Below are 23,316 nucleotides of genomic sequence, written 5' to 3'. Positions count from 1 at the left end.
ATTAATTCTGCCAATCCATGAGCATGGAATATTTTTCCATCTCTTTGTGTCTTCCTCAATTTCTTTCAGAAGTGTTCTATAGTTTTTAGGGTATAGATCCTTTACCTCTTTGGTGAGGTTTATTCCTAGGTATCTTATGCTTTTGGGTGCAATTGTAAATGGGATTGACTCCTTAATTTCTCTTTCTTCAGTCTCATTGTTAGTGTATAGAAATGCCACTGATTTCTGGGCATTGATTTTGTATCCTGCCACGCTACTGAATTGCTGTATGAGTTCTAGCAATCTTGGGGTGGAGACTTTTGGGTTTTCTATGTAGAGTATCATGTCATCGGCGAAGAGAGAGAGTTTGACTTCTTCTTTGCCAATTTGAATGCCTTTAATGTCTTTTTGTTGTCTGATTGCTGAGGCTAGGACTTCCAGTACTATGTTGAACAGCAGTGGTGAGAGTGGACATCCCTGTCTTGTTCCTGATCTTAGGGGAAAGGCTCCTAGTGCTTCCCCATTGAGAATGATATTTGCTGTGGGCTTTTCATAGATGGCTTTTAAGATGTTGAGGAATGTTCCCTCTATCCCTACACTCTGAAGAGTTTTGATCAGGAATGGATGCTGTATTTTGTCAAATGCTTTCTCTGCATCCAATGAAAGGATCATATGGTTCTTGGTTTTTCTCTTGCTGATATGATGAATCACATTGATTGTTTTACGGGTGTTGAACCAGCCTTGTGTCCCAGGGATAAATCCTACTTGGTCATGGTGAATAATTTTTTTAATGTACTGTTGGATCCTATTGGCTAGTATCTTGTAGAATTTTTGCATCCATGTTCATCAGGGATATTGGTCTGTAATTCTCCTTTTTGGTGGGGTCTTTGTCTGGTTTTGGAATTAAGGTGATGTTGGCCTCATAGAACGAATTTGGAAGTACTCCGTCTCTTTCTATCTTTCCAAACAGCTTTAGGAGAATAGGTATGGTTTCTTCTTTAAAATGTTTGATAAAATTCCCCTGGGCAGCCATCTGGCCCTGGACTCTTGTGTCTTGGGAGGTTTTTGATGACTGCTTCAATTTCCTCCCTGGTTATTGGCCTGTTCAGGTTTTCTATTTCTTCCTGTTCCAGTGTTGGTAGTTTGTGGCTTTCCAGGAATGCGTCCATTTCTTCTAGATTGCCTAATTTATTGGCGTATAGCTGTTCATAATATGTTTTTAAAATCGTTTGTATTTCCTTGGTGTTGGTAGTGATCTCTCCTTTCTCATTCATGATTTTATTAATTTGAGTCTTCTCTCTTTTCTTTTTAATAAGGCTGGCTAATGGTTTATGTATCTTATTAATTCTTTCAACGAACCAACTCCTGGTTCTGTTGATCTGTTCCACAGTTCTTCTGGTCTCGATTTCGTTGAGTTCTGCTCGAATCTTTATTAACTCTCTTCTTCTGCTGGGTGTAGGATCTATCTGCTGTTTTTTCTCTAGCTCCTTTATGTGTAAGGTTAGCTTTTGTATTTGAGTTCTTTCCAGTTTTTGAATGGATGCTTGTATTGCGATGTATTTCCCCCTTAGGACTGCTTTTGCTGCATCCCAAAGATTTTGAACGGTTTTATCTTCATTCTCATTAGTTTCCATGAATCTTTTTAATTCTTCCTTAATTTCCTGTTTGGCCCTTTCATCTTTTAGCAGGATGGTCCTTAACCTCCACGTGTTTGAGGTCCTTCCAAACTTCTTCTTGTGATTTAGTTCTAATTTCAAGGCATTATGGTCTGAGAATCTGCAGGGGACGATCCCAATCTTTTGGTATCGGTTCAGACCCGATTTGTGACCCAGTATGTGGTCTATTCTGGAGAAAGTTCCATGTGCACTTGAGAAGAATGTGTATTCAGTTGCGTTTGGATGTAAAGTTCTGTAGATATCTGTGAAATCCATCTGGTCCAGTGTATCATTTAAAGCTCTCGTTTCTTTGGAGATGTTGTGCTTAGAAGACCTATCGAGGGTAGAAAGAGCTAGATTGAAGTCACCAAGTATAAGTGTATTTATTATTATCTAAGTATTTCTTCACTTTGGTTAATAATTGATTTATATATTTGGCAGCTCCCACATTCGGGGCATATATATTGAGGATTGTTAAGTCCTCTTGTTGGATAGATACTTTAAGTATGATATAGTGTCCCTCTTCATCTCTCGCTACAGTCTTTGGGGTAAATTTTAGTTTATCTGATATAAGGATGGCTACCCCTGCTTTCTTTTGAGGACCATTCGAATGGTAAATGGTTCTCCAACCTTTTATTTTCAGGCTGTAGGTGTCCTTCTGTCTAAAATGAGTCTCTTGTAGACAGCAAATAGATGGGTCCTGCTTTTTTATCCAGTCTGAAACCCTGCGCCTTTTGATGGGGTCATTAAGCCCGTTCACATTCAGAGTTACTATTGAGAGATATGAGTTTAGTGTCATGATATCTATTCAGTCCTTGTTTTTGTGGACTGTTCCACTGAACTTCTTCTTAAAGGGGAATTTTAAGAGTCCCCCTTAAAATTTCTTGCAGAGCTGGTTTGGAGGTCACATATTCTTTTAGTTGCTGCCTGTCTTGGAAGCTCTTTATCTCTCCTTCCATTTTGAATGAGAGCCTTGCTGGATAAAGTATTCTTGGTTGCATGTTCTTCTCCTTTAGGACCCTGAATATATCCTGCCAGCCCTTTCTGGCCTGCCAGGTCTCTGTGGAGAGGTCTGCTATTACCCTATACTCCTCCCCATAAAAGTCAGGGATTTCTTGTGTCTTGCTGCTTTAAGGATCTTCTCTTTATCTTTGGAATTTGCAAGCTTCACTATTAAATGTCGAGGTGTTGAACGGTTTTTCTTGATTTTAGGGGAGGATCTCTCTATTTCCTGGATCTGAATGCCTGTTTCCCTTCCCAGATTAGGAAAGTTTTCAGCTAGAATTTGTTCAAATACATATTCTGGTCCTCTGTCCCTTTCGGCGCCCTCGGGAACACCAATTAAACGTAAGTTTTTCTTCCTCAGGCTGTCGTTTATTTCCCTTAATGTATCTTCATGGTCTTTTTGTTGTTTGTCTCTTTTTTCCTCAGTTTCCTTCTTTGCTATCAACTTGTCTTCTATGTCACTCACTCGTTCTTCCACCTCGTTAACCCTCATCGTTAGGACTTCTAGTTTGGATTGCGTCTCATTCAATTGATTTTTAATTTCTGCCTGATTAGCTCTAAATTCTGCAGTCATGAAGTCTCTTGAGTCCTTTATGCTTTTTTCTAGAGCCACCAGTAGCTGTATAATAGTGCTTCTGAATTGGCTTTCTGACATTGAATTGTAATCCAGATTTTGTAACTCTGTGGGAGAGAGACTGTTTCTGATTCTTTCTTTTGAGGTGAAGTTTTCCTTCTAGTCATTTTGCTCAGTGCAGAGTGGCCAAAAGCAAGTTGTATTGGGAAAAGGAGAAAAAGAGAGGAGATAAAGAAGGAAAGAAAAGAGAAAGAGGGAAAAAAAAGGAAGAAAAAAAGAAGAAAAAGAGAAAGAAAAAGAAAGAAAGGAAAAAAGGGGTGGGGGAAGGAAATCAAAAAGCAAAACAAAGCAAAACAAAACAACAACAACAAAAAAAGAGAAAGAAAAAAAAAAAAGAACCACTGGGGAGTATCTTCTGATTCTGTGTACTTTAAGTCCCTTGGCTTCCCCTGGAAATTGTCAGTCTAGCTGGTGTTCTGGGGGAGGGGCCTGTTGTGCTGATTTTCAGGTGTTAGCAGTTGGGGGAGCTGCTGTGCCCCTGCCTGGTGCAGGGCTCAGTGGGGGTCGTTTACCCCGTGAGGCCCCAGGAGCAACAGCCCCAGTGGCGGGGCCAGCTCTGGACACCTGGATTCAGCTCCGGCAGGAACTCCGGAGCTCTCCGTCTGCAGGGCCTGGAGGCTCCGGGGCGGGGCCGCTGATCTGCTCAGCTGGGGCAGGAGCGTCCTTGCTGTCCTGGGCCCTCCGGGCCTCTGCCTGTCCCGGGGGGAGGCCAGATCCTGGGCTGTGTCCCGGCGCCCTGTGCTGTTGGATTCGCGCTCCCGGCCGTGCAGCCCCCTCCGCGGAGCCGCCGCCCGAGCCCCTCCGAGCTGCTCCTGGAACCGCGCAGCCCCCTCCGCACGGAGCCTCTTCCTCTGCCCGAGCCCCTCCGAGCTGCTCCCGCCCGCAGCCCCCTCCGCAGAGCCGCCGCCTGTGCCCCTCCGAGCTGCTCCGGGTCCTGCCGTGCTCGCTGCAGCCCTTAGGGAGCTCGGCGCACTCTCCTGGGTGCGCAGTTGCTCTGTTACTGTCCCAGGGAACCTGAGGACATCCCGGCCCTCCTGGGTCCTGCTCTACCTCCCCGCGAGCCCCTTTCCGCCCGGGAAGGTTGGTGCAGCTCCTGCTTCTCCGGGACGGGGCTCTCCTGTCCTGGGGACACTCGCCCTGGCCTCAGCCCAGCTCCTTGCGGGGCCCCTCCCCGTTGGATGCTTTTGTTTCTTTATTTCTTTTTTCCCCGTCTTCCTACCTTGATAGAAGCGCGAACTCTTCTCACTGTAGCATTCCAGGTGTTCTCTCGTTAATTCTCAGGCCGAATTCATAGATTTTCAGGATAATTTGAAGGTTTTCTAGGTAATTTGGTGGAGACAGGTGATTTGGAGACCCTACTCTTCGCCATCTTGCCCCTCCACCTGTGCTTTAACTTTCTGTATGAAAATGTTTTTATTGTTTGATGTGCTTTTCCCACCATAGTTGGTTTAAAATAGTATAGTTTTAAAGGTCTCTAAGAAATAAAATACACCATAAATGTGAGTGCTTTCATATTTAAAATTTTGTTACAGGTCTTACAGATACTTGACTTATATGCTAAGGTATACGAAGAACTCCTGGCAATTCCTGTTGTAAAAGGCAGAAAGACTGAAAAGGAGAAATTTGCAGGAGGAGATTACACAACTACCATAGAAGCATTCATATCCGCTAGTGGAAGAGCCATCCAGGTACCCCAGCAAGTGCTGTGTAGGGTTCATAGGTGACCATAAGCATAGCCTGTGAGCACATCCAACAGACTTTTGGCATCAGAGAAGTAGACTCTTTTTAAAAAAAATCAGCATATTTCATGTGCTTTTTAGACGATGTTATAATTTCAAGCTTTTCTATCCCATTCTTATAATGCTCTAAGATCAGTGAAGTGAAGGCTCATATCCCGAATTACCAAAGCATGGATTCTTTTTTTAACCAAAGTTGAAGTTATTCCTGTGAAAGGGGTGGCTCACATGCAGGGAGCCCGAAGTGGGACTCAATCCCGGGTCTTCAGGATCAGGCCCTGGGCTGAAGGCGGCACTAAACCGCTGAGCCACCCGGGCTGCCGTTGTTGTATCATTTAGGTTTTAAAAACTTAATATAAGAAAACCGAGGAACAAAAAACCTGTCTAGTATCATTTTAAAGTGTATGGTCTTACCGAAATCATTTTCAAAGGCATAACTAGTTCTTAAAATTAATGCTTGTATTTCTCTATCTTAGGGAGCAACATCACATCATTTAGGGCAGAATTTTTCCAAAATGTTTGAAATTATTTTTGAAGATCCAAAGACACCAGGAGAGAAACAATTTGCCTATCAGAACTCCTGGGGCCTGACAACTCGAACTATTGGTGTTATGACAATGGTTCATGGAGACAACATGGGCTTAGTATTACCACCGCGTGTAGCTTCTGTTCAGGTAAGAAAAATATTTCTGTTTATCATTCTTTTTATAAAATACAGTCTTTATCTTAGTATTGTGTAGCTATGTGTATCATATCTGTTACTTTTTTCTCTCTTAATTTTTAGCTGCTTTTTATACAAAACTTTTAGAAATCGTCTTTTGAAATGGTTTACAAGAAGTTTAATGAAATATAGTAGGTCAAATGAAGGTGCACTTAGCATAGATGAGTAATATGCAGCTGATTGGTAGACATTCCATGGAGATTAGAAATCACAAAAGTTGATCTGTGTTAAAATTTATTGTTCCCCAGAGGTTTTGATTCCTGCATATCATGCAGCAGCATGACTATAATACTTTGTATGCTATTTCTTTGTATAAATTTGTGATACTATGTTGGTTCTAGGTTGTGGTTATTCCTTGTGGCATTACAAATGCACTTTCTGAAGAAGACAGAGATGCTTTGATTATAAAATGCAATGATTATCGAAGGCGGTTACTCAGTGTTAATGTTCGAGTTAAAGTTGATTTGCGAGATAACTATTCTCCGGGTTGGAAATTCAATCACTGGGAACTCAAGGTAAATTCTTCAGTTGCATCTTTTACTTCCATACTCCCAATTTGGATTTAGATTTTCTTTATGTAAGCTTTTATAAAACATAAGACTTTCTCATTACTCTTCTCTGTTTGGATGGTTGTAGGTTTTTTTTCTTCTTCACTTAAATTTCACTTAATTTTCACACAGTCCAAATCTTGATAAGAGTCATACTTAAAGTTTATATATTTGTTAAAATTAAAACCTTTTTTGTGGAAGTTTATTTTTATTACATTAGGATAAAAATGTTCTTGAAGACCTTGTATATGATTAATAAACCTCAAAGGGATGTTATACTAAAATGTTTATATCAGGAATTCATATAATAAATAAGCTATTTAAACAGTAAGACTATCAGAATAATGGTACATGGTTATCTCCTAGCTGTCATTTTGACAGCTGATCAGTAAAACATAAATTAATATCATATTTGGTTTTTCATACTACTTTGTTTCATACCCATTTGTTGATTTTATTTTGTATATTCAAGGCTAAATTCTGATTTTAATGTTTTTAATGTGAATTTCATTTATTGCACATTGTCATTAGTAGATGATCTATTTTCTAAATTCTATTTTTTCCAACATCTCGAATTTAACTTCTTTCATATGCTTTACTAAGGGAATCTTAATAGATTAAGCAGTTAGGGTAGTCAAGAATTTCTAAACTCCTATTACAGGAAATAGATGAGAAGATGTAGTAATATTGCAGCTCCAAGGTGATTCCAAGTGTGGAAGCTCAGCAACATTGGGATTATTCAGTATGAACACTTACAGGGTTCCCAGAGTTGCTGGTATATATACCTCTATTTGTTTTAATCGACCCCTAAGGTCAATCTTCTGTGCTAAAAATTAGTAGTTATATTGATTTTGTTCCCTTTTATATAATACACCATTCCCTTTACTTATTCTCCTACCTTTAATGAAGACTTTAAAAATAAATATTTTCTGACATAATTTTCCTTTAATTGCAGTATTTTTTTTTTTACTTAGAAATAGTGGTTGTGTGATTCCAGTAGCAGCCTGTTTGACCCTATGCGTTCTTGCCTGAGATTCCAGATATTAAAGGAGAAACGTTTTCTTTGCTACTGGTTGGATTGAAAGGGGAGAAAAGGCATCCATATACACTTCTCCCTTCTATGTTCCTCCTCTCCTCACTTCTCCTAGTACGACTGACTTGACTTTGTTCCTCTCTCCCTCTGGTTAATACCCTGATGAGCCCACACTGTGAAGGAGATACTTAGTATGAGTAGGTTCTGCTACAACTTCCTTGTCTTCAATTCTCAGGAAGAAAACAGAGCACCTTAAGTTCTCAACTAGATGCCTAAGAATAAAGAACACCGAGAGGGGTCACTAGTTAGTGAAAAGCACTGATAGTACTTCTTAATGCCATTTTATCTCCATTTAATCCAAGGATTCCTGAGGAAAAAAAATATTTTGGAAGATCCAGTTTCATATTCATTTGGTAGTGATTAACTTTGTACAAAGAGGCATTTGAGGGGGTGAGGTGGGATGTGTATGGATTGGGAGACCCAGTTTAATAACTGGGGCTTATGGTTTGGTTACCACTCCAGAGCCCAGTGACTCCCACTTCTTTAGTACCTCTTCCTGTATTATGAAAATAGGGGAAAATAATATGAGTGAATTAACTTTTCTTTTTTCCTCTTCTTTTTAAAAGATTTTATTTATTTATGAAAGACACAGAGAGGCAGAGACACAGGCAGAGGGAGAAGCAGGCTGCATGCAGGGAGCCTGATGTGGGACTTTGGGACTTGATCCCGGGACTCCAGAATCACGCCCTGAGCCAAAGGGAGGTGCTCAACCATTGAGCCACCCAGGTGTCGTCCCCATGCCAGGTTATTCTCATGCTAAGATGCCCTCTCACCCAAATGAGGGTATGTTGCCCTGCTCTGGGCTGCCATGGCTCTCCTCGTCCAGTACAGGAGCCAGTCCTGTTGCTGCTAGTTGGCTTGTCATTTTAGTTCCTTTACTCAGGTATAGTTGTTCAGCCTTTCTTTGTCCTTCATGACGTGGGCATTTTTGTAAGTATAGGTCAATTATTTTAAAGAATATTCCTCAGTTTTGACAAAATTACTCGTTAATTTTTGCCTTTTCTAGTAACTTTCCTTCTCTCTTCCAGCTGAGGATAGTTTCCCACTTCTGATTTTCTGTATGCATGCCTTATTTACTTGACAAAACATGAAACTAAAGGACAGGATCTGTTTCTTTTTATTCCTCTTGTAAATCTCATTGCAGTTAGCACTGTTAACACATGCATACATTAGGTGAATAAAGAAAAAACAGTAAAATGATGTAATATTTAGCATACAATAATTTGTTCCATGGTGTTCATTATTTTATAAGTCTTCCCTATAGGTAAATCTTTTTCTTTTTTTTGTGGAATAACACTTAAAAATTTTCCTGTGACTTTGATTTGGGGGACTCTCATCAGATAAACTCTATATATAGGGACTCCTAACTTAAATTGGAAAACTCCAAATTAGTTTTAGAGGATCATTTGCTCAAGAAGTTGTTTAAAAAACACCTACTGTTTATCAGGTAAGGTTCTTGATCTTAAAAAATAAGGTATCTCTGGGCCTTTTTCCCCTCCTGGAATATGCATAAGGGTTGAACATTCCCAGGCTTAAACTTCCTATACTTTCTTTGTAGAATCCAAAGGGAATAGGGGAATGGTTCCCAGAATGTAGTCCTAGCATCATTTGAGAACTTGTTAGAAATATGATCCTTTAGGCCCCATTCCTGGACTTACTGTAATAAGAAATTGAAGCGGGTAGAGCCCAGCAAGTCTGTGCTTTGACAAGCCCTTCACAGATGCTGGTGCATGCTAGAGTATCCAGAGCTAAGACCTACCAACCAAACCACACCATTGTACCATGAATGAGTCACAGATGTGCCAAAGTGATTTGGGGTGGCCTTCAGTTCAAAAAGCCTTCTCTGGTTCCCACCTTGTGTCATACATACAAAGGGACCTTTCTCTGCTGCTCTTTTGTGAGAAAAGTTAGGAATATTGATCTAGACAGCACTATCCTCATGTTTTTCCATTAAACACTCTTAGCTCAAAACCACTTGGGCAGTACATTTTTTCTTAGTTTTATACGTTCTTATTGGAATAGGTTTCTGTATGATCTCAGGAATATTGCCTGCACTTTTTATTGTTTGCTTCTGCCTTTGATTTTTTGGGTTTTTTTGTTTGTTTGTTTGTTTTTGTTTGTTTGTTTTGGGTTTTTATGATTTATAGTAGGTAAAGCCATGAGTGGAGACAGGCATATATCATGCCTTTTTTGTTTTTTAGGGGGTTCCAATCAGACTTGAAGTTGGGCCACGTGATATGAAGAGCTGCCAGTTTGTAGCTGTCAGACGAGATACTGGAGAAAAGCTGACAGTTGCTGATAATGAGGCTGAGACTAAACTTAAAGCTATTTTGGAAGACATCCATGTGAACCTGTTTACAAGGTTAGTTCCTTAGGATTGCTTTTGTCTCTGATCTAGTTTTTGAGAGCTGTACCGAGGAATTTTTTGAGTGCCCCAGCTGGAAGTCATCTTTCTCTCTGAACTCTCATGGTTCTTAATTTGCCTTTCTCTTTGTTTTTGACTTGGTATCATGATTTTTCCAAGGGCTTTCTGCCTTCTACGATTTGCGGAGCTGGCCTGTCTGACCCATGGACTAATTTGGGTTGACTTTAAGTCCAGGCTTTTATGACATAGAACTTTGAGGGATAAGGCATTGATTCTCACCTGCTGGATACACATTAGCAGCACTACCTAGGAAGCTTTAAAAAATACCAGTGCCTAAACCCCTCTCCAGAGATGTTAATTTAGTTGGTCTAGAGTGAGGGTGGCAGCTGTAGTTTAAAAGCTCCCCACGTGATTATGACATGTAGCTAAGGCTATTGACTGGGATTGGAAGCCTGAGGTAAAAGGAAGCTTCAGGGTTGCCCTGGCCTGTGGAGATGGGTCTTCTAGAATCAGAAATATCAGGGCAGAGGCACTAGAAGATCGGTGTAGAGGTGTGGCACCTTATTTTCTTTCCTACCCACCTGTGGCAAAGAGGAAGGCCCACTACCACTTGCAGTAGAGGCTCATTTTGGGAGAAGGTAGCACCTTCATCTTATGTATTCATAGGTCTTCTCATACTTTGTACCAAACTTGTATTAGGCCTTAATAAATCATGCATTTAAGGAATGAACTAATTTTAGCCTCAGCATTGGTGCTTATGTGATTTTGGTCAAGTGATTTCTCTTCTCTTTGCTTGCTTACCCTGAAAGGGAATGATAATGAGTCTCTTAACGTCAAACATTTGCTTAGCCTGCTAATGAATAGTACATTTGAAGTCCATCTGAACTAAGAACAGGTAGTATTGTCAGAGGTGAAAGATCGGAAAGCTGCCTGTCCTTATTGCTGCTATTTAAGGTAATGCATTTATTTAGTACAGTGGTTCTTTGCTAGAGATTTTTCTTCAGTCACCTGGGAGGTTTAGGAATAGAAACATACCTGAGCCTCACACCTGGAGTTTCTGATCCAGTGGTTTTAAGATAGGTTCTGGTTATCTGTAGTGTTAAAATGTTCTCTGTGTGATTCAGATGCACATCTCTGGTTGGAAAACCACTGCTTTAGAGTGGCTAAAAAGCAGTTTTTTCATTGACATTTTTGTTCAGTAAATTTGTTAATAATGTAGGTTTCATAAAGGCTTAAGCCTGAAAAGTGGTTTATTTACTTACTTTTTTTTCTTCTGGATTTCATTGGCTGTAACTTACAGGGGCCTGGCTTACTATGAAAAAGTCAGAAGAAGAGGATTTGGTGGAGAGCGGGCAGTTACTGGCACAGAATTCACATGGTCTTAGTCCTGAGATGCAGAAAAGAAAAACATGCTTTCTCTTTCTTGGTCACCACCCATGAGTCGTTCTCATGTAATGTGTGATTTTGAATGGGAAAGAGAATAATACTTATTTCCATTTATAAAACTGGAAGTTCTTATAAAAGAATTATATAGTGTATGAAAATAGCTCAAATAATGTGTATTTATGGTCTTTGCTATTTTAACACATTTTCATGTTTGGTGTTTGAGTCTCACAATAATCCTGTAACGACAGTTAGACTTACTTTTCCAATTTTGTAGAAGGGAAAAAACTAAGACCAAAGAGGTTTTAAAATAACACAGACTCATAAATGGTAAGCAGTATAGCCAGGGATAGAATAGAATGTTGGTCAGTAGAGATATAATGGCAATAACAAAAGTAATTATTACCTGTTGCATGCTTGGCAAATTCTCCTTTTCTTTAGTGTTAATAGTAATACGGTGATGAGTTCACTGAGATTTACAGTATATCACTGCTAGCAGCAAAGCTGAGATTCAAATTGAGATGTTCTCACTTCCAGGATATTGCTCTTTTGTTAAATTGCACTAATTAAAAAAAAAAAAAACTTTGTCATATTAGTAAGAAAAAACATGTATTCTTTTGCAATTATATTTTAATAGGGCTTCTGAAGACCTTAAGACTCATATGGTTGTGGCCAATACAATGGAAGACTTCCAGAAAATGCTAGATTCTGGGAAGGTAAGAGACTTCTGAGATGTTTCGTATATAGAAATATTTCAGCAATGGTATTTTAAGACTCACTGAATTTATGCATGATATTAATCCCTTCTTCAAGGCCGGTCACACAACAGGATTATATATTACTCCACATTCTATCCTCTGTTTTCCATTGGCTTTCTCAAAGCATTACAGCATTGTATCATTTTTGGATAGCACTGTGAACTGATTATATAAAAGCTTTTTCTCATGATTGAAATGCTGGCTAAACAACATTCATTCTGTATGACCCCTAGTGTTTTAAATCTTGAAATTTGGGGGGTGCCTGGGTGGCTCAGTCAGTTAAGCAACTGCCTTCAGCTCGGGTCATGATCCCAGGGTCCTGAGATTGAGTTCATGTCTGGCTCCCTGCTTAGTGGAAAGCCTACTTCTCCCTCCCTCTCTGCCCTTCTGCCCCGGTCATGTTCACTCTCTCTTTATCGCAAATAAATAAAATCTTTAAAAAAAACTTTTTTCACTTTTCAGCTGAATTAAGTTCCTGAAGTAAGCATTGCTGTAATGTAATGTGCATATTCCTAAAATCAGATTAAAAGTCTATGTCAAGGGCAGCCCGGGGGGCTCAGTGGTTTAGCGCTGTCTTTAGTCCAGGGCATGATCCTGGAGACCCGGGATCAAGTCCCAAGTCGGGACTCCCTGCATGAAGCCTGCTTCTCCCTCTGATCTGTGTGTCTGCCGCTCTCTCTCTCTCTCTCTGTGTCTCTCATGAGTAAATAAATAAAATCTTAAAAAAAAAAAGTCTATGTAAAATATTTCAATTCTCTGACCATTTATACTTTTCCTGATCTTAATTGATTGAACTTTTCTGAAGAATAAAGGGGAAAATACTGCTCATGTCTAAGCCTATTTTTCAGAATGAGTGGGTACTTCAGGCTCCTTTAAAAGACCTAGGTCTTTCTAATTAGGTACTAGTGATTCTTTAAAATTTTAAGTTTTAGGTGTTATGGGTATGCAGATGTTCTTAGCTGAAACTTTTAATTATCATAGAGAAGAGGTCCTGTTTTGCAAAATTATTAATTACTAGAATGAATCACTTATGAACTTTAGTATTCTAGTATTCATGCTTGATTTTACAACCAGTCCTGTGTTCTCAGGTTATAAATGAGAGAAAACCATGGACCAGAGTCTAACTGAATTACCCTGAGCTCTACAGAGGCAGACTTGTCCTACTATTTATTTATTTATTTTTTTTTGGTCCTACTATTTAGATCTTTCTCCTCAGTTTAATGCACTTTGCTCTGTATCTTTTTGCTTATTTATTTATTTATTTATGTTTTTTTTTTTAGGACTATTCAGAGAGAGAGAGAGAGAGAGAGAGAGAGAGAGGCAGAGACACAGGCAGAGGGAGAAGCAGGCTCCATGCAGGGAGCCTGAGGTGGGACTCGATCCTGGGTCTCCAGGATCACGCCCTGGACCGAAGGCGGCGCTAAACCGCTGAGCCATCTGGGCTGCCCTAAGATTTTATTTTAAAGTAATCTCTATACCCATTGTGGGGCTTAAACTCACAAACCCAAGATCAGGAGTTGTGTGCTCCACCAACTGAGCCAGCCAGGCGCCCTTATTTCTTTTTAATTCATGCTGAGAGTATAAGGCATAATTTTAATTGGTTAGAGTCATAACCTCTTAATATGTTACTGCATGAGCTGGGACAGTGTTAATCTCTTTGGCTCTCAGTTTACCGCTCTATAAAATGAGTACAAGATAGATAATCTTAAAATCCCCTTCAGATCCACAATCCTTGCCTTTTTATTTTAGTTTATTGCCTTTGTGATCTTCCATCTTTCTGGTTTCCATAATTTGTCACTTGACTCGGATTACGTACTTCTAATAGAAGGCTAGGGAAATAGGAAATAGCCATCTAGCTGATGCAGTGTGTACTTTTTCTTTCACTGTGATTTATTTATGATTATTTTATTTCTGTTCCATTACTGAATTTTAAAGTTTCATCTATTACAGAAGTGCTGTAGTAATCCATGTTTGCAATACAGTCTGGTAAAGGTATTACATAAGAGTTAATAAATCGATAGAGTAACTATCAGTTAATCTCTTGCTTTCAAAGAAATGAATCTCAGCAGGTCTTAGTAGAGTCATATCTTTTATTCTGCTATTAGGTCAGAGATTTCAACATCTATTCTAAAGCACAAAGTAGTATATATTAGCTGTATGTCCAAAGAGCACATAGAGATTAGAGTAGATTTGGTTTCTTGTATTCAGTAGCCACTTCCACCCCCACCTCACACCACATCGGTCAGCTTTGGTGTGGTGACTGACCATCAAGCAACCTTTGAGGCTATTGTAAATAAAGCTGTTTTTACCAGGTGGAGAGAAGGAGAAAGGGATCTTTGGAACTTGAATGTAGGTGAAAGTTTGATTTTTCTACTCTTCTTTGTTGGCCTAAATGAAAAAACAATCATATCTGATTTATAGAACTTGAGTTAATTTTTCCAATGGGATGGATGATCTCTATTAAATGAAAAATGTTATTTTTGTATAGTTAGATATATAAAAATATATGTTTTTTTTACCGTTGACATATATTGCTAACCTGTTGATCACTGTGATTTTTGAGTAATGATAATTCTCATCATTATCATTTTCTACCACAGAATTGAAGATCTCATACATTGCAAAAAATTACATCTTTTTGTAGCATAGAAAGATAATAAAAAAATTAAAGACCTTTCTGTAATTGAATAAACAGCATGAAACTGTATTATCCTTTCATATAAATGAATTACATGCAAAAATAATCAGAAATTTCTGGTCTTATTACCTATACTTTACTTTGAAGCTACAAAGAATTGAAACATGGGTTTGTACAAAATTGTCATTTATAAGTCTAAGTAACTTGAGTTTGTTTCACGCTATACCATTTTAGGTTCTAAAAATTATTATCTTAGGGGTGCCTGGGTGGCTCAGTCAGTTAAGCATCTGACTGGCTCAGGTCATGATCTCAGGGTCCTGGGATCAAGCCCCACATCAGGCTTTCTGCTCAGCGAGGAGCCTGCTTGTCCCTCTGTCCCACCCCCTCTGGTCATGCTCTGTCACTCTCTCAAATAAATAAAATCTTTAAAAAAATTATTTTAGATATACCTTCTCAAGGCTCAGTAATTTTTTATTGCAGTAAAAGAAAATGAGGCCATTTACTGTAAAATCTGTTAAAGATTTGAAAGTACAGCTGTGTGGGGGTTAAAAAAATAAAATTTTCTGAGAAACCAAATTTAAATTTATTACCCAAAGACATCTTTGTGATTTAAGTCTTAATATTTTTATCATTGCACAGTGACCATGGTTAAAACTTTTCCCCCATTCTGTCTTTTATAATTAATTTTAAACAATACTTTTATGAATGTACATTCTTTTCATGCTGTTTGTACAAATGCTAATGATTTACCAAGTTTCAATATGGGAGGGGTAACTCTGGGTTATTTTGGCTCTTGTATCTCTAGGTTTATTTTTACTTCCAGTTTTCATTGCACAGTTTCCTTTAAAAGCTTTTAAGATATGTATTACCTCCATCCCTTCCACCTTTTCTTCACCCACTCACTCCCACCCCACCCCCAAGATTTTCCTAGCAATTTGCCACTTCTTCATTGTCTTAAGACAGATTATGAAAATAACAGTTTATCAATTTGGGGAATTTGGCTAACACATTTTGCTGAACGAACGTAAGAGACAGATGACTAACCACTCCTCACCCTGGAATAATGTTCATGATGAATTACTTGTTCTTTTTGTAATTTCCTAATGTCAATGTCCTTGCACTTTACTTCTTAAAGAAGCCTTTTGAACTATATTTAACCAAATTCTGAGTGCCTTGGGTTTACAGGAGAGTCTTAGTTTGAGTATGAAATGTGTAGCTCTAAATAGTTGATCAGAAATTGATGAAAAAAAAAAAATAAATAAATAAAAAAGAAATTGATGAAGCTGGATAGTTTCCTATCCGTTTTTAAACAGACATTTCTAATGTATGGGGATTGTCCACACCTTTGATCTCACGACTAACCTCGATCTCCAGGAATATTCTGTAGAACTGTTATATAATTGTTATTGCATACAAACCTCATTTTGAAGTAGACATGATATGAAAAGTTTAGGATTTACAACTGAAAGACATCTTAATTCTTGTCTAGTCCAGTACACATTTTACAAAAGAAAATTCGAAGCTAGAGATTTTCCAGCAGGCAGTGAATTTCAAAATGAGAGTAAAATCCCAGGTCTCTTGAGTTTGCCCATTATTCTGTATGATCTATGAAAGAAAATTTAAGACGTTGCTTTTTCTAATAATACAAAATGATTTTTGACTTTTGAGTACCTTTGGACTTTAAAAATGATTCACTTAACCTATAACAGTGTGACATAAAGTGAGGTTTACCTGATTGTTAATTATTATTGTTAATACCAGTTTCAAAATCCATTTACTGTTTGTCATCTCCCCTCTGTCCTCCTTGTAACTGTTTACCTAAGCAGGGCAGGTGGTAGTCCAGATTTGAAATGAGGGAGGTACAGCTGGAGTTAGGACTCAGGTCTGCTCATCCTTCCTTTCTTCTCTTCGGAGACTGCTTTGTAGCTAGTTTATTTGGACATTGAAGTGTGTTACAAAGATGTTTTTGTGTTGTCTTGATGTTTTATGGTGTGTGGGTTTTGGGATCCTGGAAAAACATTTTCTGAACCCTGGCACCTCCTGAGTAGTGTTCCTTGCAGGTTTTCAAAGGTACCAGGGCCTGAAAAAGGCTGGGAGACCTGTCCTTTCTGTTTGTCAGTTTAATAACCACTCGAGTGTTCTTCTACAGAATAGGAGTTAATAAATACTGAATATTTGTCCTTTTTTATTAGATTGCTCAAATTCCATTCTGTGGGGAAATTGACTGTGAAGACTGGATCAAAAAGACCACTGCCAGGTAAATATGGGAACAAACAGAACTTGTGAGGATCACAGTAACAACGAATGGGAATATGAAGCATAAGTAAACGGAATTATTATTTGTTTTTAATTGCAGGGATCAAGATCTTGAACCTGGTGCTCCATCCATGGGAGCTAAAAGTCTTTGCATCCCCTTCAAACCACTCTGTGAGCTGCAGCCTGGAGCCAAATGCATCTGTGGCAAGAACCCGGCCAAGTACTATACCTTGTTTGGCCGTAGTTACTAAGGGATAAAACAGAACTCCTATCTCCAACCCTCCTCACTTTTTAAAAAATTGATATTAATATCTTCCCTGATATAAACAGTTTTATGATTTTTTAAAATAAAAGTTCTAATAGAAGGTCATGTGAGACACAAACACCATATTCTTATGCCTAAATTAACAGTGGGAAAGAAGACTTTTCTGTAAACAACCCCTATAATAAATATCATGAACTAATATAATACTGTCTTATGTGCTCATTTGTTTCTGAACCCTGTGCTACGGGATATTCTTAACAAAGAGCTGTAGAAAACTGAACCCTTAGGTAACTGCTCTTGGTCTAAGCATCCCTCATGGTTCAGACCTCGAACAAGCATTGATCTCGTTTTATGTATGCTCAAGTGCTTCCCTTCCTTAACTCCTGCTGAATCTAAAACTGTCCTAAACCTTTCTGTTTGAAACAAAACAAAACAACAAATGGACAAAAAGCCAAAAAAAAAAAAAAGAAAAGAAAAACAAAAAACCCAGCTCTCCCTGGAGCTTCTCTCTGTCATTACTGCCAGTTTACTCTGGGGTCTTCCAAAAGCATGCCATGATTTCTGAAGGAGTGACCCCCTTACCTCCACTTCTTTTTTTGCACTTTTCTGCCCCTACCTCTGCCCCATGCTACCACCATTTTCACTGAGATGCTGCTGCCACTTCTGACCAAAGCTTACCTCTTATTCTCTTGAATTACCATATCAGTCTGCTGCATTTCTGCTTTGTTAAAACATTTCTTTTTTTACTAAAATTACTCCTATGGCTTGCCCTGCCACTCTGTTTTTTTTTTTCTCTTAGTTACAAGTCTTTCACTGGTGTTCTTCCCTTGTCCTGCTTGGTAGACATCCCTAGGCTAAGCTTCCGTACTTGCCCTCTTCTCATCTGATTTCATGTTGCAGAGAACATGAACAGGATGAGGACTCCCAACACTTTGATCTCTAGCCCTCCATTCCGGCTGCATACTGAGGTCTCTGGAATGTTCCATCCGTGTTTCAGGTCATCTGTCCCTAAGTCCTCATTTCACTGTCCACTCCTAGACCTGCTCTTCCTACAGTATTTCCTGTCTAAAGGATTAGCATGACCCAAGTCTGCTGGTAACCTAAACCAGAGCCCGAGTCATGCTAGTCAGCTCCTCCAGCACAGCATCTGCTGTGTTCATTTGGCTAGCACAACCTACCCTCACCACTGATGCGTCCCAGGTCTCCCCTTTCACAGATGCTTCGATTACCTCTGACATCATCAGTTACTGTAATGGCCTCCAGGGTTTCATCTCAGGCAGTCCCCACATTTCCATAGGGGTCTTTTCCCTTAATCTACAATGTATTAAGATGTTCACCTTCCCCTTAAAATCTCATGGCTCACAATGGCTCTCATATCCTCACTAATAGGATAAAATGTGAACCCTTTAGCCTAGTCTGGTTTAGCCTACCTGTCCAGTAGCCTCTTCAATCCAGCAAAGTCCTTGGCAACCTAACTATTTGGGGTTTCTTGTGAACAACGTTCCATTTCCAGTCTCTGTCTCTGCCCCTTTGCCTGGAATGCCTTTTCCCCCTTTCTAGTCTACTAGGTAGATCTCTTTATTTGGGGCCCTATTGTAACACACTTTCTCACTTGGTGGTGATAAATATACACCAATAAAACAAAAAATCTTCAAAAAGAACTCGAATTTTGAGTCATGCTTCGAAGGATAAGTAGAATTTTAATAAATAGAAAAGGTTATTCCAGGCAGAGGGAACAGTATATGCAAAACCATGAAAGTATGTGTGTGGTGACACAGCAAAATTGTTCTTAAATTGGTAGGAAATTATCAAAGCAGATTAAACACAGCATGCCTTCAAGACTGATGTTTACACATTCATATACCTAGCTTAATGAGAGAAATACATGAGCCACATTCCTATACTCAATCAATTTTTACTGAACTATGGCAATTCAGAATGATTTATCTTCTCTTTTCTACCCTTACTAGCTGTGTAAACTGTTCAATTGTAAAGTAGAGAGGAGTCTAATTATTATATCGTAGAGTTACTCTACCTTATAAAGTACTTAGAACAATGCCTAGCACATAATAATAATACCTAATGTTAGTTATGCCCATGCAGAGTCAGCTGGAAGTTGCTCCTAGTTTGTATCTTTAGTTAACCATAATTACTCTTCTAATTTTTTTCCCTGCAAGCATCAATACTTTAAAGGACAAGTTTTTTTTAGTGGGTCCATGATAAAATCCTGAAAAGTAGATCAGAGGCTAATAACCACATTTTGTCCCCTAGCTCCTGGCCATTTTGGAGGAGGTGGCAATCATTGATGCAAAGACAAATCCCCAGGCTATTTTCTGAAGTTCCAGATGAGTAGAATTAATCACAGAAAAGCTTGAAGTTTGCTGCTTTAAAGGTAGTCACTATTTAAAGAAACTCTCCTGTAAGTAATTAAGGAAGGAATCCTTTACCTCGTATCTGCTCATGATAAATTTCTTTCTTAAATGGAGGTTCATGTAAAATAGTGAAACTTTCAGACATCTGTAGAGTGGTACTGCTTTTCACGAGGTTGCATAAACCTGAATCCAAACAACATCCTTTAAGAGACGATCAATATTTTACCTGCAGATGATGGCCATTAACTAGATATCTGACTGACCGTCACACAAGTGATTGTGTGCCTCTTGTTTGTTGCAGCAGAAAGAAAACACACGGGTCAAGGTATATTTGCTGCGGGCTCTGCTCACTGGGACTACTAGTGTATATTACATGTTAGCCATTACTAGATTCATCCATGACTGCAGGTAAATCATATGAAGCCTTTATAAGAATTAGTAACAGTAACTCTGAACACTCCACAGAACAAGCAAAGAGAAGCATTTCAACTGGGGAGTCTGCACATAGCCCCCAACTTTATACCTGATTGTGGCCACAAGTACTAATTTGTCACAAAACTCTGGTTTTTAGGGGTTGTCAGCGTCAGAAGTCTGGGGAGGCAGCTGCCATTTCTACCCTGTTATTTTCAAACCCATTTGTGGCCCTTCGCTTGTCACTTTCACTGTGTCTAGAAAATGCTAGCCATTTATTTAACACAGTTGAGTGCCTGCCCTGTGCAAAGTGCCAGAGAATGCAGTAGTGAGTAATACGAGTTTTCCTCCTCTTGGCTTTATCTCCTTGAAAGGTGTCTATTTTAGTTGCAGAATCAAGCAATTGAGCAGACAGGGCAGCGAATCCGTGAACTGAGGCTGAGCAGTGTTAGGAGGTACAAACACATATCCATGGCTCACTACTGGTGATGCAAAACCAGCATCTTTGTTCAACTTTACTGGAGGATTTAAGAGTTTGGGACAATAGTATTAGTGAAATGACAGAAAAAAGTTTAAAATTTTGAATAAAAATGTTTTGTTAAGTCTCACGTAATTAGGGGTATTTCAAAATATGTTTTAGGTATGTTACCACAGCCAGATTTTGTGATGAGGAGACAGATGTTGAATGAGTGAGGTGCATGGGGATGAGAAGGCTGGTGGCAGCACTAACATGGGTATTACTGATACGTGGTACATATGTGATGTACTGCACTCCCCTCATTCATTCATCCTCTCACTCTCCTGGACAATTACATCCCCCACTTATCTCCTCAAATTTTCCAGATTTCCCCCTTCTGACTTTCAGTTGGTCATGTGAATTTTGATTTCACCAGGATGCTACAATCATTCAAATAGTCCCACTGGAACCTCAAGCACCACACCTCCCCCTTCATGTGTCCACATGCTCCACCTTCTCTGTGGTTTCAGATGAACCATCTGCTCGCAGCAGAGGGCAGCCCCTCCTCTGAGTTCCAGCTCCTGGTACCTGCTCAGAGGTGGCTTTCCAGCAGTCCTTCCTGCTTGCTGTCATTAGATTTCCCTTCTCTATCAGGTCTTTCCATCAGCTTACAAACATGCTGTCATCTTCCCCAACTTAAAAATAACGCTTTCTTGGGGCACCTGGATGGCTCAGTCGACTGAGTGTCAAGTGTCAACTCTTGGTTTAGGCTCAGGTCATGATCTCAGGGTCATGAGATCGATCTCCACGTTGGGCTCTATGTCAGGCTCTGTGCTCAGTGCGAGGTCTGTTTCAGATTCTTTCTCCCTACCTCTCTGCCCCCCATGTGCACTTTCTCTCTCAAGTAAATAAAGTCTTTTAAAAAAATGAACCTTTCTTGTTTCCATATTCCTTTAGCCTTAATGTAAAGCTTTTGTCTACTTGTCAGCTCCTATTTCTCTTGTCCATTCTCTTGAATCCTTTTCAATGACTCTCTCTCATTGACTCTCTTCAGTGACCTCCATTATGGTAAACTGAGCCATCATTTGCAGTCCTTCTTTGCTTTTGCTCTCAGCATTTGACAGATTCCCTCTCCTCTTTGTGATACATTTTTCCTTGGCCTTCAGAATACTGCACCCTCCTACTTTCCCTCCTGTGTCTCTGGTCCTTCTCTCTCATCTCTTCATATTTTCTTCTCTTTCCAATTTTCTCTTGTTTCCTTGGTGGCCTCCTTCACTTTATTGTCAGCATTCAAGTTCATATATTCCCAGCCCATCCCTCTCCCCTCAACTCCAAACTCAACACCCTACTTAGCATTTCAACCTGGCTGGCTAATAGATACACCAAACAAGGTCATTTCTACTCCCTGCTCCCACCCTGACCCTACAGCTGTCATCTTTTGCTTTCATCTCAGTTGCAACGTCGAACCCAAACCCAAAGGTCGCCTTGACTGTTCTCTCATACCTCACATCCAATCTCTCATCTATTAACTCTAACCACAAAACATGTTCTGGAGGTACTCACAGGTGGGTGTGCTGCCTGCATAGCACCATTCCCTGTGCTTGGCTGAATGCTCTGCTGCTGCTGTCTTGAGATTTTTTTTTTTAAGATTTTATTTATTTGAGAGAAAGAGAGTGATGGGAAAGAACAGAGGGAGAGGGAGAAGCAGACTCCTCCCTGAGCGGAGCCTAATGCAGGGGTCCATCTCAATGACCCTGAGATCATGACCCGAGCCAAAATCAAGAGTCAGATGCTTAACCCACTGAGCCACCCAAGTGCCCCTGTCTTGAAATGTTTAATAATGAAAAAAATCTTTAATTGTGATAAAATGATAACATTTATCATCCTAACCATTTTTAAGTGTATGTGTCAATATTAAGTATATTTGCATTTTTGAGTAACCAATTAGCAGAACTTTTTCATCTTGCCAAATTGAAGCTATACTCATTTAAAAAATGTCCCCCATCCCTCAGCCTCCTGCAACTACCCTTTTAACTTTCTACTTCTGTGAATTTAACTAGTTTAGGTAGCTCATGTCAGTGGAATCATACAATACTCGTGTTCCTGTGCCTGTTTATTTCAGAGCATAATGTCCTCAAGGTCCATCTATGCGTCCCCATGTGTCGGAATTCCCTTCCTTTTTAAGATGGAACCATATTCCACTGCATGTATACATGTATGCATGGATAAACACAATACATTTTGTTTATCCCTCCATCTGTCAATGGATGCTTGGATTGCTTCCACCTCTTGGCTAGTGGGAGTAGTACTGCTATGAACATGGGTGTGCAAATAGTTCCTTGAGACCCTGCATTCAATTCTTTTGGATATACACCAAGAAGTAGAATTACTGGATCAAATAGCAATTTTTAACTTTTCAAGGAACTGGCATACTGTTTCTCATAGTGACTATATCACCGAAGATTTCTTGATAATTTTTCAACAGAAAGGTCTTGCGCTTTCATTTTGTATCCAAGCCCAGCAATTATGTGGCTGGTTCTGCCTAGTTCCCACTTCCACCTGGTCTAAGTCACTAGCTTTTGTTTAGATCATGTCAATAGCCTCCAGACTGGTGCTTCTGCTTTCACATAATGTCAAGACCAGATCCAAAGAGTCTTTTAAGATGGAAATTCGATCTTGTCATTCTTCTGCTCTCCCATTTCAGAACCTCCCATGATCTTCCCCACTCCAGCCACTGTCTCTCAGACCTCATACCCTGTTTCTCTCCCTTAGTCACTCATCTCCAACCAGACTGTTTCTTTGGTACTCCTGGGATTTCTTATGCTCACTGCTTCCTCTGCCCAGAAAGAACTTCTTATGGGCATCTCCATGGCTCAGTTTCTTACCTCCTTCAGATCTGTACTCAGGAACATGTCAGTCAATTCTTCCCTGGTCACATTATTTAAAATAACCTCCCATCCCTGCCACATGTCAGCACTTACCCCTCTTCTCTGCTTCATTTGTGTCCATAATTCTTATCACCATCTGAAATTCAATACAT

The 23,316-nt window shown here is 39.5% G+C and overlaps 1 protein-coding gene across 2 annotated transcripts in view; it reads left to right on the top strand.

Annotated features, from left to right (window-relative positions):
• The window catches only part of EPRS1 (glutamyl-prolyl-tRNA synthetase 1), a 68,830-nt gene extending 51,590 nt beyond the window's left edge, over positions 1–17,240 (top strand). For both annotated transcript variants that reach the window (XM_025420979.3, XM_025420978.3), the window contains 7 exons: positions 4,806–4,961; positions 5,486–5,683; positions 6,072–6,245; positions 9,573–9,733; positions 11,757–11,835; positions 16,708–16,772; positions 16,872–17,240. In XM_025420979.3, the coding sequence (XP_025276764.1) occupies positions 4,806–4,961; positions 5,486–5,683; positions 6,072–6,245; positions 9,573–9,733; positions 11,757–11,835; positions 16,708–16,772; positions 16,872–17,022 (984 nt within the window). In that variant the 3' untranslated portion in view covers positions 17,023–17,240. The remainder of the gene's footprint in view (positions 1–4,805; positions 4,962–5,485; positions 5,684–6,071; positions 6,246–9,572; positions 9,734–11,756; positions 11,836–16,707; positions 16,773–16,871) is intronic.
• Positions 17,241–23,316: the final 6,076 nt, after the last annotated feature.

The sequence above is a fragment of the Canis lupus genome, chromosome 38, assembly GCF_003254725.2.
Source record: "Canis lupus dingo isolate Sandy chromosome 38, ASM325472v2, whole genome shotgun sequence".
Lineage (NCBI taxonomy): Eukaryota > Metazoa > Chordata > Mammalia > Carnivora > Canidae > Canis > Canis lupus.
This window is presented reverse-complemented; position numbering and strand designations above follow the sequence as displayed.